General features: G+C 42.3%; 1 protein-coding gene across 1 annotated transcript; it reads left to right on the forward strand.

Moving 5' to 3' along the window:
• Positions 1–620: 620 nt before the first annotated feature.
• Positions 621–7,934, forward strand: LOC139907817 (secretory carrier-associated membrane protein 5-like). The gene is made up of 5 exons (XM_071894299.2): positions 621–636; positions 1,244–1,400; positions 2,104–2,205; positions 5,433–5,550; positions 7,878–7,934. The coding sequence occupies exons 1-5, from the start codon at positions 621–623 to the stop codon at positions 7,932–7,934; spliced, it is 450 nt and encodes a 149-aa protein (XP_071750400.2).
• The last annotated feature ends 6,887 nt before the right edge of the window (positions 7,935–14,821 follow it).

Below are 14,821 nucleotides of genomic sequence, written 5' to 3' on the forward strand. Positions count from 1 at the left end.
GACATCCTAACTGGTTTATTTGGTAATGAGCCATAGTATTGATCAGACGGCCTTGATTTGAATCTAGAGCAGTTTAACACTGAAAATGGATCAAACTATATTATTAAGTGCAGTGGGCGTCTTACAATGGAAGATTTGTGTAATGTTAAAAGTGTGTGTGCATGAGCCATCCTCTCCCAAAGCTAGAAACCAGAGAGCCAAGATTCTAGTCTGTAAGGCCGACTCTTGTTGGCTGAACCTCATTTCCACCAGGGTTGTGACTGGTAGAGAGATAATCATGTCACTTTTTGAGATGGATTGTTCTCAGGGAGGCTGACAATGGGGTGATGGACTCAACGCTTGTAGTCTGTTGTTATATGTAGACTGCAGTCAACAAAGCAGAGGAGGTTTTGCCTCTAGATGTTAGATACCCAACGAACATATATATGTATTACTCTGGACTATCATTGTAGCTAACCTCTTCTCTTTCTGCAGACCTCCTCCCCTTTCCTGTAAATGATAAAAGGAAGCAGGTATCCAAAGCCCCAGTCTGTTTTGGCTGTGAAATCGCCTGTTCTTCTTCTTTCCCTCTGGAGCACTTTCCTGTTTCAGTCTTTCTTGCATCTGCATTTGCCACTTCCATGTTGCAGTGTGCGGGTGTGGCATGCACATTGCTTGTTTGATGTTATCTTAGAAGTGTTGTTCAGTTTGTCCATACATTTTCATCGTTTATGTTTTGTGTAACATCTTGATGTGAAGTTTTTGTTCATTCCTGTCTCATTGCATGTATGGAAGCCAATTAACGGTAGATTTTGTGTTATAAATTGTGCACTTTAGAGAGACTGAAACAGTGTTCCTTAATGGCTGTCTGTAAAGCATTCTGCATTTCCTCTGTGGACCACAAATCGAAACTGATTGGCTTCCTTTGCCAGTTTAGTGAAGAAAGCAGGAACCGAGGTGTTCACACAGAGCTCCACTTAGAACCAATTAACTGAAGTGGGGAGCACTGTAGATTCATGACATTACTGAGAATAAATAGAGAAGGACACCAGCAGAAAGGCTATTCAGGGAACACAAGCCATGCTGTGAGTCAAGTATTGCACTTATTTAACAATATGTTTCTGCTGGCTGTCTTGATTTCTACTTTCCAAACTTTGCTCTTTTCTGCATGGTTTAAACGTGTGTGTGTGCGTGTGTGTGTGTGCCAAATACGTACGTTTATATGTGCATCTGTGCCAAAAATATGTCCTTTGTGGTCTCACAGTGAACAGTGCTACACTTGTGGTGAATCTGATCGGCTGCTTTGCGTGGATGTTTGGCGGAGGCGGTGTGACCAACTTTGGCCTGGCTATCATCTGGCTAATCATGTTCACTCCCTGCTCCTATGTCTGTTGGTTCAGGCCCATCTACAAGGCCTTCAAGTAAGTCAGACATGAAGTAAAGTATTGTTTTGTTAGTGCTACAATAGTAGATTGTAATGTTATGTTTTGCAAAAGGGTAACTGCTTTTTGCATGCACAATTAGCTGTAATTTGAAGCATTATTTCAATAGTAATACAGTAATAACATGTTAGAAAATAGCATGTAGCAACAGAATGATACACAATTGCCTTATATGAAGCACTGTATTAGTAATGTGGTAGTAACATGTTATAACATAACATTGTGATGAGTGATTCAGTTTCTGCTGTTGCTGTAATTGTATGGGGGGAACTTATATTATACATAAGTATGTATTATATCAATACATATCAGTATCCCTAGGCAACAAAGACACTGTGGTTTTTCTTTCACACTTATTTTGAAGTTTTTTATTTCTTATTTGAAGGACCCTATAAGTAATATTATATGTTATCAAGTACTGTAGCACTAAGCAACAGAGAGATTACTTTTGGCTTACACAATTGACTGTAACACTTCTCCTTACTGTGCAAACAGAGTGGGAATGGCTCATATTACTCTGTAGGCTTAAGTGCAGTCAAACTAAATTTATATAGCATATATAAAATGAAACCAGTAACAATGCACTAATACAATATTATAGCTCAGGTAATGATGAAGGTAGCTTATGAATTTGCCAGTGTGCAAATGTGAATGTTTCCTGCTGTTTTTGTTTTTTCCTCAGGAGTGACAGCTCCTTCAACTTCATGGCGTTCTTTTTTGTGTTCATGGCCCAAGTCGGCATCAGCATCATTCAAAGCATAGGCATCCCTGGATGGGGAGTATGGTAAGAATCAGAGGTTGAAAGTGTAGTGAAATATCAGTTCAGTTAACTTTCCATTTAAGTCTCTTTCTTGCTTTTCTCACAATATTCTCAATACTTGAACAAAAAATGTCACCTTAAATGATAGGTTCAGTTTTACCAAACACAATGTCACTTCAGGACTCAATTAAACCATATTATTTGTGGGCCCACACACAAACCTATGTGCTATACACAGTCCTATATAATTTCAAATAAAACTCAAACGTTGCAGGCCTGGTTCGCTGCTTGTGTACGGTGTGGCCCAAAACTAAATGGCCGCTTCACTCTCTGACGAGCAAACAAAACAAACGTGTGGTACCTTATTCAATGTTCAATGTTCCAAGGGTTGTCTCTTACTCACACCCGCGATCATCGGCGTCTGTTCCCGAGCAGAACAGCATGGCGTCTCTCGGCACAGTCTCTTTATCCAGAGATGCCACAGGAACTTTGAGTGTAGACCTGGTAGCCAGGGGCGGGTCAGGGACACTGACGCAAGGGGGGCGGAGCTGTCTTTTTAGGCCCCCACCCACCCATCCTTAATAAATTGCCTACATAAATAGGCTAAATTAGGCTAACATAGCCAAAAATAATGATAGCATGTAGTAGACATAGCCTACAACTTTTTGCAGCAAAGCCAGCAAACAATAGCCTAGTCTAGCGTTGGTTAACTAGAACATGTCTCATAATGCTTTACACCTGTATAATGAGGTCACTGTTCCTCACAGTGAATTATAAACTGTGTACTAGCCCTGAATCTTTTGAAGGTGCAAGCAGTCAATCTCTCAGCTGTATCCAAGGTATGGATACAGCTGTCCATGCCAAAGAAGTAACCTTAGCTCATACCGATTCAAATACTCTATGAAATCATAAAACATCCCTTTTGCCATGTTTTAAATAACGTTTTCATATATGCAAACAAAACACTGCTGCAGATAACTGTAGCTCAAACATTAGTTCCTATATTATTCCTAATCACAGCATTGTATTATGAAGTAGTTTGTTATTGTGAGAATTCAAGTTAACAGATGTTTGGGGGATCACTGTCATTGTGAACATAGTCTATCCAACATTTACTATTTTGATGCTACGAGCTGCAGCTAATGGAAAATGCTACTGCTAACAAACTAGAGTAAACACAAATCAAGTAACGTAATCGGAGTGTGGAGTTGTATTAAATGTGGCGATTACGGCCGATCAAGCTGACAGAAGGCAGGACACATGAAGCGGACACAGGACGTCGGAACCAGACGGTAAATGCGGACTAAACGACGCGATTACAACCTGCACACACACTGGACAGAAGGCATGCCATGGTCTGCTGGCAAATGTAAGTGGCTATGATAGTTTCTTTCCCTTCTGTAGCCCCACTCTCTGTCGGCAGCCGGCTATGTACGGACAAAGTGAAGCTAATTTGCTAGGCTACAGGTAGCTGACTACACAAATAAACTAACGTTATGCCATTACACATAACCGCAGATATAAACTACACGGGTCCTAAAAAATAGTTAAAAGCTTCGGTAACACAATTTGAGACCCTTATTGGTATTTCACTACATGTGTAGGAGAAAGAAAGCCAGCTCTGTGTCGGTCTTAAACCCCTTCAGCTCCCGCCTAGCTCTCCGACGAGTGAACGCCCGGCCGCGGTTAACTCTGGTCTGGTCTGACGCCGTGCTTCGTCACGCTCCTTCATAGCTCTTTTAGCCTCTTATAGAACTACTGCTCCGTGCCAGTAGGTCCATGGGGTTTGGTGACCGGAGTCTCCGGTCTGTTGTGTTGCGGGGGGCCGGGGAACTGGAACTTCATGCCGATCGATCCGCGGGGCTACCTGGAGCTCCGGGTCTCACGCTGCCCTCCCTCTCCCTCTTAGCTGTTTTAGCCTCCTCTGTTGTAGGCTTCTTGTTTTGTTTTGTTGCAGAGGGTCCAGCAGGTTCTCTGCGCGGTTTAAATCGTTGGACGCTGCTCCACTTACATTTTCTTCTTCGTTTGTGTTTTCACTCATTTTTGTTGGCTACCGTTTGCTGGCCGGTGCAAGCTCTATGCTCTCTGCCTCTCTGTATGCCCTGTGTTACCTGCGCAGGCACACGCAACTCGCGTCACTGTAGACTTGCAGGCAACTATAGCCTGCATAAAAGGCTCCAGTTATCGCAGCCCTTTGCAATGTGTTTATCGCGGAAATTCATATCGCGATAATGATAAAAATACGATGCATCGTTCAGCCCTAACAAGAACAGTAGACCTAATTAGGGTGCCCCCTTATTGGGCCCCTGGTGAGCATGGGCCCTGGGGCGTTCGCCCCTCCTACCCCCCTGCCAGACCCGCTACTGCTGGTAGCTCAAAGCGCTATCTGGTTAATCTTCTTTGTTTCCAAGTCGGAAACAGTAGATACTGCCACAGGAACGTCCAGCTGGGCAAGCTAAACGGCGGCTAAAAAGTCTGTTCATTGTGCTAATGAAAAGACACACATGAAAACAACGGCACATAAACTTTGTGTAGAAATTCCTTGTAAAAAAAACGTGTAAAATCTTCGATCGAGCATCGTATCGAGCAGACAATCGAAGAAACCAAATTACACATTTGTGTTCACAAACTCCATTCGAAACTCAAAATGCGACGGAACTTCTCCGTACCACGCCTTACTCTCTCCCTCTCTCTGGTCTCTCTCCCACCTCTCTCTTCCGGGCTGAAACACGCACTGGGTATAGAGCGTTTCTAGGTAAACTTTTTTTTTTTTAACATTCAGAATGTAAAATCCCATGAACTATACTAGTAAGGCATTATGAATTTCACATTTTAATATTTTTAACACTATTTATTCATACTTTTTAACTGGGTTACATAACTTTTATGATAGCCCTGTTATTAGATTTTGAGAGGCAGTTAAGGGGATCCTCAAAATGTCACCTGGCTCTTGTGGATGATCAGGAATTAGTATTATGACGGCTTCCATAAAGTTTATAAATTACACCCTTTAGAACTGGATGTCTTTATATATGGGCTATAAAACTTTTAAACTTTAATCCACAATACTTAAATTGTTGGCATTTAACATCCAGATGTTCAGTGCTGACATCATTATCAAGAGCATCAGATAATCCAATAACAGTTAATAACCACTGTCGTGGTGTTCAAAGAAGCAGGACTTACAAATGTCTAAAATCAGTCCATTTTTGATGCAATAGGTGTTAATGTTTCATTTCTTCTCTTTCTAGTGGCTGGTTGGCTACCATGTCCTACTTCAGTTATAACATTCTGATAGCTTTGATCATGCTGGTCCCTACTATCATGTTCACTGCTGTGGCCTCGCTGTCCTTCATTGCCCTCACCAAGGTAAGCCAGGGTGACTCTGGCTCTTTATACAGAGGCTAATGTGCAGAGGTGGAAAGAGTTGTGGCATATTTTATCCAAGGACTGGTATTTCAGCTAAAAAACACTCAAATTCTTTGTTACTTTCCATTTTCTGTAGGCTTTTCTGGAGGTTCCATATTGTCTCCCTTCAGAATTTATCCATTTTGGTGTGGTCATTGCAAATAATGTGACATCATCAGTCCGATGTTTGGGACTGACTCCATTTTAGCTCATATCAACAAAGCTACAGTATATTATAATTTATTTGACTATAAAGTCCTTGTACCTCCTACTAAATGTAGGAGTAAAGACCTAAAACATGGCTCAAATAGAAGTCCAAATACAGAATTTTAAAAATACTTCAGATCTGGATCAGATTTGGATCACATAAGGATTAAATAGTTTTTTCTGGTCCCATGTAAATCCAGTCTATGCAAAATCAACTAAAATGTTATGTCAACAGTAGACAGTAGCAGACAACTTGTCTCATGCTGTATGGCTATCTGACCACAGAGAGGCGCTGATGGTTTAGTGTGAAATAAAAAGTTCCAACATTTACAGATTACCTTCATTCATCCTTCACAGACCGTAGTCTGAATTTATGGAAGCACCTTCTTTTTCCTGTTTCTCTCCTGTGTCTCTCCCTCCCTTTCTGCCTTCTCTCTCTTTTTCTCACCAATCACATTGAGTGAGAGCTATGGAAATTAAGGTTATTTTTGAACACTCAGTAATAGCAACAACTGTCACCCATATTGTGTTATTTTGCTGAGCATGCACGCTCTTTTCCAGCAACAACCTGCTTCACATTCCTGCAGTTGCACTCATTGACATCTGGGAGCTGTGCAGCACCACTGCAGTCTTCTACTGTGGGCTACTGAGCAGCTCTGCTGGAGCAGTTGGGGGTTAAATGCCTTGCTCAAAGGCACCTCGTTGATTGCTGCTGAGGGATGGCAGAGCATTACTCATTCCCTTCCCCCACCAGCAAACATCTAGTCATCAACCTGCTTCTCTGACCTTTTGGCTACCACCATCCCCATTTTACCGTTGATCATGTATTCAGTGAGGAATTATCTTCACTGATATTACTTAAAATGGAGGAAAAAGTTTAATACAGGTGCTTTATTTTGTAGTGATGATAGGTAGATAGACATGGCACTCTCCAAATTTTGCCAACAAATTGTATTCTCTTCCTGTTTTTTATTTTTTTATTATAGTTTTTTTTATGGATATATGGAGATATTGTACATACATTTTAACCATCTCATAATAGTAATCACCTATTTACTGAGGCTGAGATAAAGGATCTAATACATTGAAGACTCCCTTGAGGACACTTTTAGTTTGGATGCCGACATTATTTCCTTTTGATGCTTTAAGGATGTGCTGCTCAAATAAAATCTTGAACTAGACTGTTAACTTTCATGTTCATAGCTTACAAACGGTTCATTATATTATTATTCTGCAGTCACTCAAGCAAGTTGCTTTTCATAGCACCTATTTGTTTCAATTGTTTGAGTGTTTAGTTTGTTACATTTGCCCCATTTAATCAAGACATTGTACTCAATCATTAAAATGTGATTTTAAATTGTTTCCAATACATTACACACAGCAAATGACACTCAGCTACATTTAAAGACTGTTAAGATGAAAAACAAGAAATAAAGGACACTGTTGTTGCCTTTGGGTGGCAGTATTGTTCCTCTGTGGCTGGCTGCTCATGTAACACTTACACTGTCTCTCCACCGGGGGCGCTGTGACCTTTGTTTGTCTTCTCAGTGATCTCTCCTATGTACAAAGCCTGCACAAGAGCACAAGGAATCTAAGATAGTTAGGGTGATTGAGCTGCTACAGCCAGGCTATGTTTACTTGCCTGTCTAATAATTTTACTCTTGGTAAACTCAAATACACCCAACACAATTTCACCCTCGACATCCTCTGAGAAGGTGCCTCATCACAGATTAGATTCAAAAAGCACTTTAAATGGATTTATCTGTGAATGTCCCCTTCCCTGCTGCCTGCCTCTCCCTGTGTTGAGAATGATAGAATTACTCTGTGGAGTTGGAGATGAAATTACACACTGATATAGGTACCCAGAGGACCCACCAGCAGCCACCAACCAGCACTATTATTGCCATAAACATGAAAATCTCTTGTCGGCACACAGGTAGTGACAGCAAAGCCTCATGCCTTCAGGTAAATAGGAGGGGTTGTCAGCTACAGAATCTTGTCGTTGATTCATAAATAATGAGACTGCACACATACAGAGTTCTGCTTCCTGTCCTGCTCTGTTCGGTTCTGTCCCCTTGTAGCGCACATGGGTGGAAACATCCAACTGCATGCCTCCAATCAGCAAGGGAGTGACATAGAAGAGAATGTTTTCTTTCAGTCTTAAACAAATGCCGTTGACCCTACACTACGGCTCAAAAATCAGACCCTCCGAAGATCAGTTTTCTGCTAAATGTCATCTGGGTCTTAGAGGAGGGGATTACATCGGCATGATGGCCTGGTGGTTAGTGAGGTCATTCCCCAACCGAAGGGCCGGGGTTGGATCCCCTGTGTGGCCATACACTACCAGTCAAAAGTTTGGACGCAGTTTTTTTTCACATTTTTCTTTATTTTTGCTATTTTCCACATTTTAGAATAATAGTAAAGACATCAAAACCATGAAATAACACAAATGGAATTATGCAGTGACCAAAAAAATGTTAAACAAATCAAAACTGTCTTATATTTTAGATTCTTTAAAATAGCCACTCTTTGCCTTGATGGAAAGGCAAAGGCTTTGGAAAGATATTCACACATAGGCATCAACTTCACTATTTATATTTGTTTAAGACACAAATTTCAAGCATTTAAGCATAAGCCTTTAGATCAAAAGATAATGAAAAACACAATATATTCAATCAGGTGTGTCCAAACTTTCGTTGTGTACCTGCCGAAGTGTCCTTGAGCAAGATACTTAGCCTCAGGAGTGACGCAATGGCTGGCTGACACTGTACTTCAACCAGAGGGTGGCAATCAATAAAGTATATCAAAATAAATAAATAAATAAAGATTAAGGAAATATGACTGCCCTTAATGCCACACTCTCAGCCGAGAAGAATTCTCTAATTCAGTAAACACGACGCTAACCCCATGATCAGTCAGGCCGACAAGAGAGGGCTGGAGGAGGGGGGAAGAGGGGGGAAGAGGGGGGAGGCGAGGTCCACATAAAGGCCACTGTGTGACCTCAAGTTGACTGAGCACAGAGGGCCTTTATGTTTTACTTCTCAGGAGAGATGAAGAGAGTGTGCCCTTTCATGCTGTTAAACACACACACACATTACAGTCTGTACAAAGGTGTACAGACACGGAGACATGCACACGCACAGGCATGCATTTACGCACACACACACACAAACACACGCATATACACACATGCACACACATGGACCCAAAGTTGTGTTCCCACTATGGGATTACTCAGGCATCCTGTGGGCAAGTTGTGCCAGGGTGGAGGAGAAGAAGGCTGGGTGGGAACGGCTCTCTCCTTACCATGGTGTTTGGTAATGGGGTACAGTAACCTCACTAGCCATTCAGCCACTCACTGTATGCCTGCTAGCATTACAAAAGTATCAATGTCTTCATATAGTCTCTTGACAGGGCAGACAAGCTGACATGGCTAACTGTGTGACCAGCTAAAACACGTACAAAAAAAGATGTTTAGATTGAGTGCATTGAGTTGAGGTGACCTAAAGAAACGCACTTTGGATTGGAAACTATGTGTGGGAGTGAGTCGCTTGAATCTGTATCTGTATCTCTGAACCTGTGTCTAGATCTATTAGTCTCAGTGGGGCTGAGGTTTTGCAAATGGGACAGTGAATCACCGAAAGGGCTGTAAAGAAAAAAAAAGTATGGTGAAAAATAATGTTGGTCATAATTGTCCATCTACAGCTCTTCAAAGTGATTCCTGTGTATCATGGCCTTAGAGCTGGTAGACACTAAAGGACCTCAAAATCCTCTCTTTTTGTCCGATGACTGATCGCATTACAAGATGTCATTAGTCACACAACAGGAGCGAACATCAAAGGATTTCACTAAGATCATCAAAAGTTCTCTGAAACTTGTCTGAGATAGGAATTAGGCTTCTCGTGAATGGATTTATCTCCCATTTGGCAGTGAATAGCAAGGGACAGTTCAAATGTGGTAAAGGGACGTGTGAGGATGCTGATCTTGTACCAATGTCACTTAAGACTTTCCAGCTTTACTCGCTTGAATAAAGCTTAATAGTACTGTACAATAAAAGATTTGGGTCCTATGTAGCTCAATAGGTAGAGTATGGCATTAACAACATTGCCAGTATTAAGGATACAATTCCCACTGGGACCAAATACTGAAATGTAGTCACTCATAGTTCTGTAAGACACTTGGATAAAATGGATAAAAGAGTTCACCACATAACTTATGTTAAGAATTTTCCTCAACAGCAGAATAACATCTGGCATTGTCCAGCTTTGTATGATACAATAGCTTGACTTGTAACCCCAGCTGCCCCTTGACATTTGGTGTGGACTCACACGCACGCACGCAAACGAATATACAAATGAGCAGTTCCCAAGATCTACAGGCATCATGCAGCAAAAATTCCCACCCTAGCTCATCTTCACATGTGGATCATGAGAGGAATCGGAGCGGCCAGCCAGCGACTAAGGAGGGGTCACCCAGCTGTCTGGAGCGGGGCCATGTTAGTCAGCTACGGCGAGGGAGTGCTGCTGCCACCGGCCTGTGAAATCACCGATCTGATGATGGGAGTCGTCCCCCTGACAGCAAAGGAAACGGTGACAGTGGAGGTTGGAGAATGAGTCTGGTGAAATATGGGCCTGTCAGGAGGGGAGAGAGGCCGAGCACGGTGGCGCAGGGCCGTCGCTCCCCGTGGCTGACTTCATCATTGGCACTCCCCATGGAGCCGGTGGGGGGGGTGGCGGGGGTGGCGGGGGCTGGTTGGCGGGAGCCCGATTAAAGCTGGGAGCCTATCTTCCCTCCACAAGATCTACTCATTTGTTCCAATTGCCTGGGACTATAAACACGAATATCCCAACTTCAATTTCTGCCTTTCAAGGAAGGGGAGCCTTAATGAGAATTTATTGCCCTGTTGTTGTAACCGCGCGGACTCCCAGGCATGCTGGAGGAATTGTCCATTTGCATACTCCTTAAAATTGATGAGTGGAGAAAGTGAGGGAACCGAGTTGTAAGAAAGAATACTTCTTTTGCGGCAGTCGCCAAAGTCGGGCCAGATGTTTCAGTGATGAGGCAGGAGGTATTTAAACTGTCAGGCAGAGCACTCGAGTGTGTCTTGAGTCGACGACGCAAGCTGCTTCTCTGTCTCGTATAACGCCCATCGCTTTCGATGCGGAGCGTTAACACAAAAAGTGAGATGTTTGTTAACTCAGATATATACGGTGGAGTCGGCTCTGCATAAATTGTGCGCAGGATGAGCTATTATCAAAACAAATGAGCCAGCGACTGCAGCTGCATATAAATCAGAACACTGTTTTTTCCCTCAGTATTCAAATGTCTTCAGCCATTCTCTATCTCACAGCCAGTGGTTTCTCATCTGCCCCTATTCTTCCTTTACAAAGCCAGCCTCTCCTCTTACCTTTCCCATGCTGCAATGTGTTTATCCCTACGGAAATGAAGATTTCTTCACATCTTTATTCATTTAATTAGGTTGCAAAGCAGAGCTAGAGCCAGAAGATGAATTACCTGTGGCCTTGATATTGTGCCACAGAATCTCTGAGCAGTAGGCTCTGCAGAAATTAGACCTCAAGTCTGGAGGTGGGCTTTTTGGCAATGTCTGCTCACAGACTAGTCCCTCTTCTCTCTTTCCGCTAAATTCAATTATCCTCACATAAACCTGCCGAAGTGGAGAATGGAAGTCTCAAGTCATGTCTTCGAGCCTTGTCTTATTGTAAGCCAGGTGGTCAAATTAGGGTGGAGTGATCTGGGTCTTTGTATGTAGTTAGTCTTTTTATTGATCTGGGGGAAAGCCTAACTGATGTACTTGAGATCTTCGTAACCTTGCTGGATTAAGAGGGTGTTGATAAGGTAAGCACACTGGCCAAAAGGAGCTTACATCTTCAAGATGAAGTATATGAATTTTGCTTGTTACAATGAAAGTAAAAAAGATTTTTGCAAGACAGTCCAGACTATGCGATGAAGATGTGTGCCTTTAACAAGACCCAACAAACAACCTCAATCCCTCTGAAGAAGAGGATTGCCGTTCTTGTAGGAAGTATCCAAGTGGGCGAGTGGGTGTTACCCATGCTAGCTTGTATTATAGTGTCCTCTTGTGAGTCTCCTTCCCAGGCTTGAACCCCAAGTCCTGCGCTTGCAAGCGTGATACACTATTCATTGCGTCAAATCAAAAGAGCGGTCTTGATTTGGAAGAAGGATAGCATTTGTCAGCCGAGTTAAGTCATCAGCTCTGATTGGCAAGTGAAGATGAGCCTTTATTTGACCAGGAAACACGTTCTTATTTACAGCAAATGGTCTTGGGTGGCAGTTGAAGGGGGGAGGGAGAGTTGCACAACAACGCTTGGCACATATTGATAGCCAGTAGCGCTAAACAGATGCATGTGGGGAGCACTAGTCCTGGCTTCTGCTGTTGATACACTATGTGACTAATCAAAAAGCCATTTGAAGTGCACCACTCTCTTAATTAAAGTCTTGATATTTTTAACTTCTAGCACTCAGCGCTCTGACCGCCGTCGCTGTCACCGCTGTCGGGAATGTGCAACAGTGCGTCATTTTCATTACAAATAACAAGAAAATGAAGCCGGCACTGTAAAGAGCTTCCTGGTGGACATGCAGCATTACTGCCTCCACTCCAGGAATACAAGGCCCCATTTGAGCCACTTAACCCCACCAATTGCATGAGAATTCACAGAAGTGAAAACATGGGCATGTTTATGCAAAAGAAAAAAAAAAATTAGTCATATGAACTTGGCTTATGGTCACACTGTATGGTCTCACCCTTTCAGCGGAAGAGGCGAGGTGGAGATGCCTCTCCACCCTTTTTGGAAAGCTAATACTAATACGTAATACACTTCACTACATTATGTGTCTTCATCATTCAATCTTTCTAGGCTCCAAAAACAAGTAAGCACTGCCTATACACACATACGTAAGTAAACACACACACGCACGCGCGCACGCGCGCACGCACGCACGCACACACGCACGCATGCACGCACGCACACACACACACACACACACACACAGACATACTGTATGCTCACAGGCAAGCACATGCAAGCACAGACTACAGCACTTACACAAAACAACATACTGTGGCACAAGTGAATTAGTGTGAACAGCCTGAACAAACAGCCCATACCAAGAGGAAGTCCCATCAGAGGGGTCGGGGTTATGTTGGGACGAACCAAATACGAGAGTGAGAACTGCGTATCAAAACAACCGGAGATATGGATATTTTTTCCTCTGGAGATGGAAAATATTTCCAAGAGGAATGTCTGTTTTCCAAATACCACACGTCATAAATGAAACTGTCAAACCAACTATGTTGTAAGCCTGTAATCCCTGCAGGAAGCAGAAACATAAGTCACTGTTTAGGCTCAAGAGAAACAAATGCTATTCTTTTTGCTGATGCTATTAGCAAAACAGACAACAACCTGTTCATAATGCTGCTTGTATGAAACTGCGTTGAGGTCATACCTGTCTGATTTCTTGATTTGCGATTGGATTTGGGCATACTCTTCAACTGAATGGATGCTTTTGAAATCATATTCCATTGTATTAACACAAGGAGACCCGAGGCTAGACTGCCACACAGGAAAACAGCTGGACCCCCTCACAGTTCAAATCTGTGCAGTGTTGATCTTCTAGAGAGATGAGACTTTGAAACATCCTCAAACACTTTCAATCAGCTTCCTCTCCTCTGATTGACTGTGTGTGCCCGTCTGTATTGTACCTGTGTTTGTGTGCGTACCGTCTTTCTCTTTTTCTCACGTACAGGTCTTTCTCCCTGTTCTTCTCCCCTTTCAATTCACTTCCGTCTGATTCTTCAAAGAGGCTGCATCAACTTTTTTGTTTTGGCAGCACTGTCCATTGAGGTAGATTATTTATTCAAACCCTTAAAAGGGTAAAATATTAATTAGTAATATTTATTAGTAATTTTTCCTCACACTCGGATGCTTTTCTGTGATGAGACTACACATCATCTAGTCTTTTAGATGGTCATGAGATTATGTTGCCACCTGTAGTTACCCCACCGGTGAATATTGTTAATTTGACTACATCTCCACTTCAGCAAGGCAGTGTGGTGCATTATTGCCAAGTCTTTTCCAGTATATCGCTATTGAAGCCTGTGACAGAATGGTCAGAGAGTAGTTACAAATGGTTATGAGGGACATGCCACCATGTTGGAGGATTGAGACAAAGACAAAAGATTGAAATTGGATCACCACCTTCCTGATAAAACATAGAAAATTACATTTTTTGTGCAGTGCTATGCTTGGTATTGCATAAATGTAACTTTGACATTGTCTTGCTGCTTTCTGAGCATAAAAAAATGTAATTTTCTTAGTTTTGTCTGAAAATTTAACTACAAGTGGCCAGATGACGTCATATCGCGTGTGAAAACCTGATAACTCCAATTTCAGTGATTTCCATGTTTTAACTTCGCTTGAAGTTGCTCCTCTATGGGTTGAGGAAACTCTGTGACCATTGGGCTTATGAAAACCATTCAAAACCCATTGGATAAACTCAAAAATGGATGCTTTTTCTTAGTTACTGTAAAGTTGACAATTTGGAGATACACGGTTTTCACCTGACAATAATGATATGATCTTTTGCATAAATAAAGGTTTTTATCACATGAGGGTGAGAGAGCTTTCCTGGATCTAGTCAACTAAACTTGTGGAGGTGGAAGAATCTTTGGCTGTATGGTGATGGTGATGTTGCATGACAGTAATGATCTTCAAATGGAAATAAGACCCAATCAGAGTGTTTTCTCTGGACATCTGCACTCCATGAAAGGGTGTCAGATTGTGGAAACTGATCACATCCTACTACAAGATACAAATTAGTGTGATTTTTTACATTTTATTTTGAGCATGACCAAATGCACAGCACCGCATGGATGTCGCAGAGGCAGTCCTACCATGAAATTCCTGTCTTGTTTGAAGGCCTGTGCATTTTATATGCAGTGTATATTTTTGTGTTTTTGAAAAGGTCAGATTTGCATTCCTGTCTG

The sequence above is a fragment of the Centroberyx gerrardi genome, chromosome 1 (genome assembly GCF_048128805.1).
Source record: "Centroberyx gerrardi isolate f3 chromosome 1, fCenGer3.hap1.cur.20231027, whole genome shotgun sequence".
Classification (NCBI taxonomy): domain Eukaryota; kingdom Metazoa; phylum Chordata; class Actinopteri; order Beryciformes; family Berycidae; genus Centroberyx; species Centroberyx gerrardi.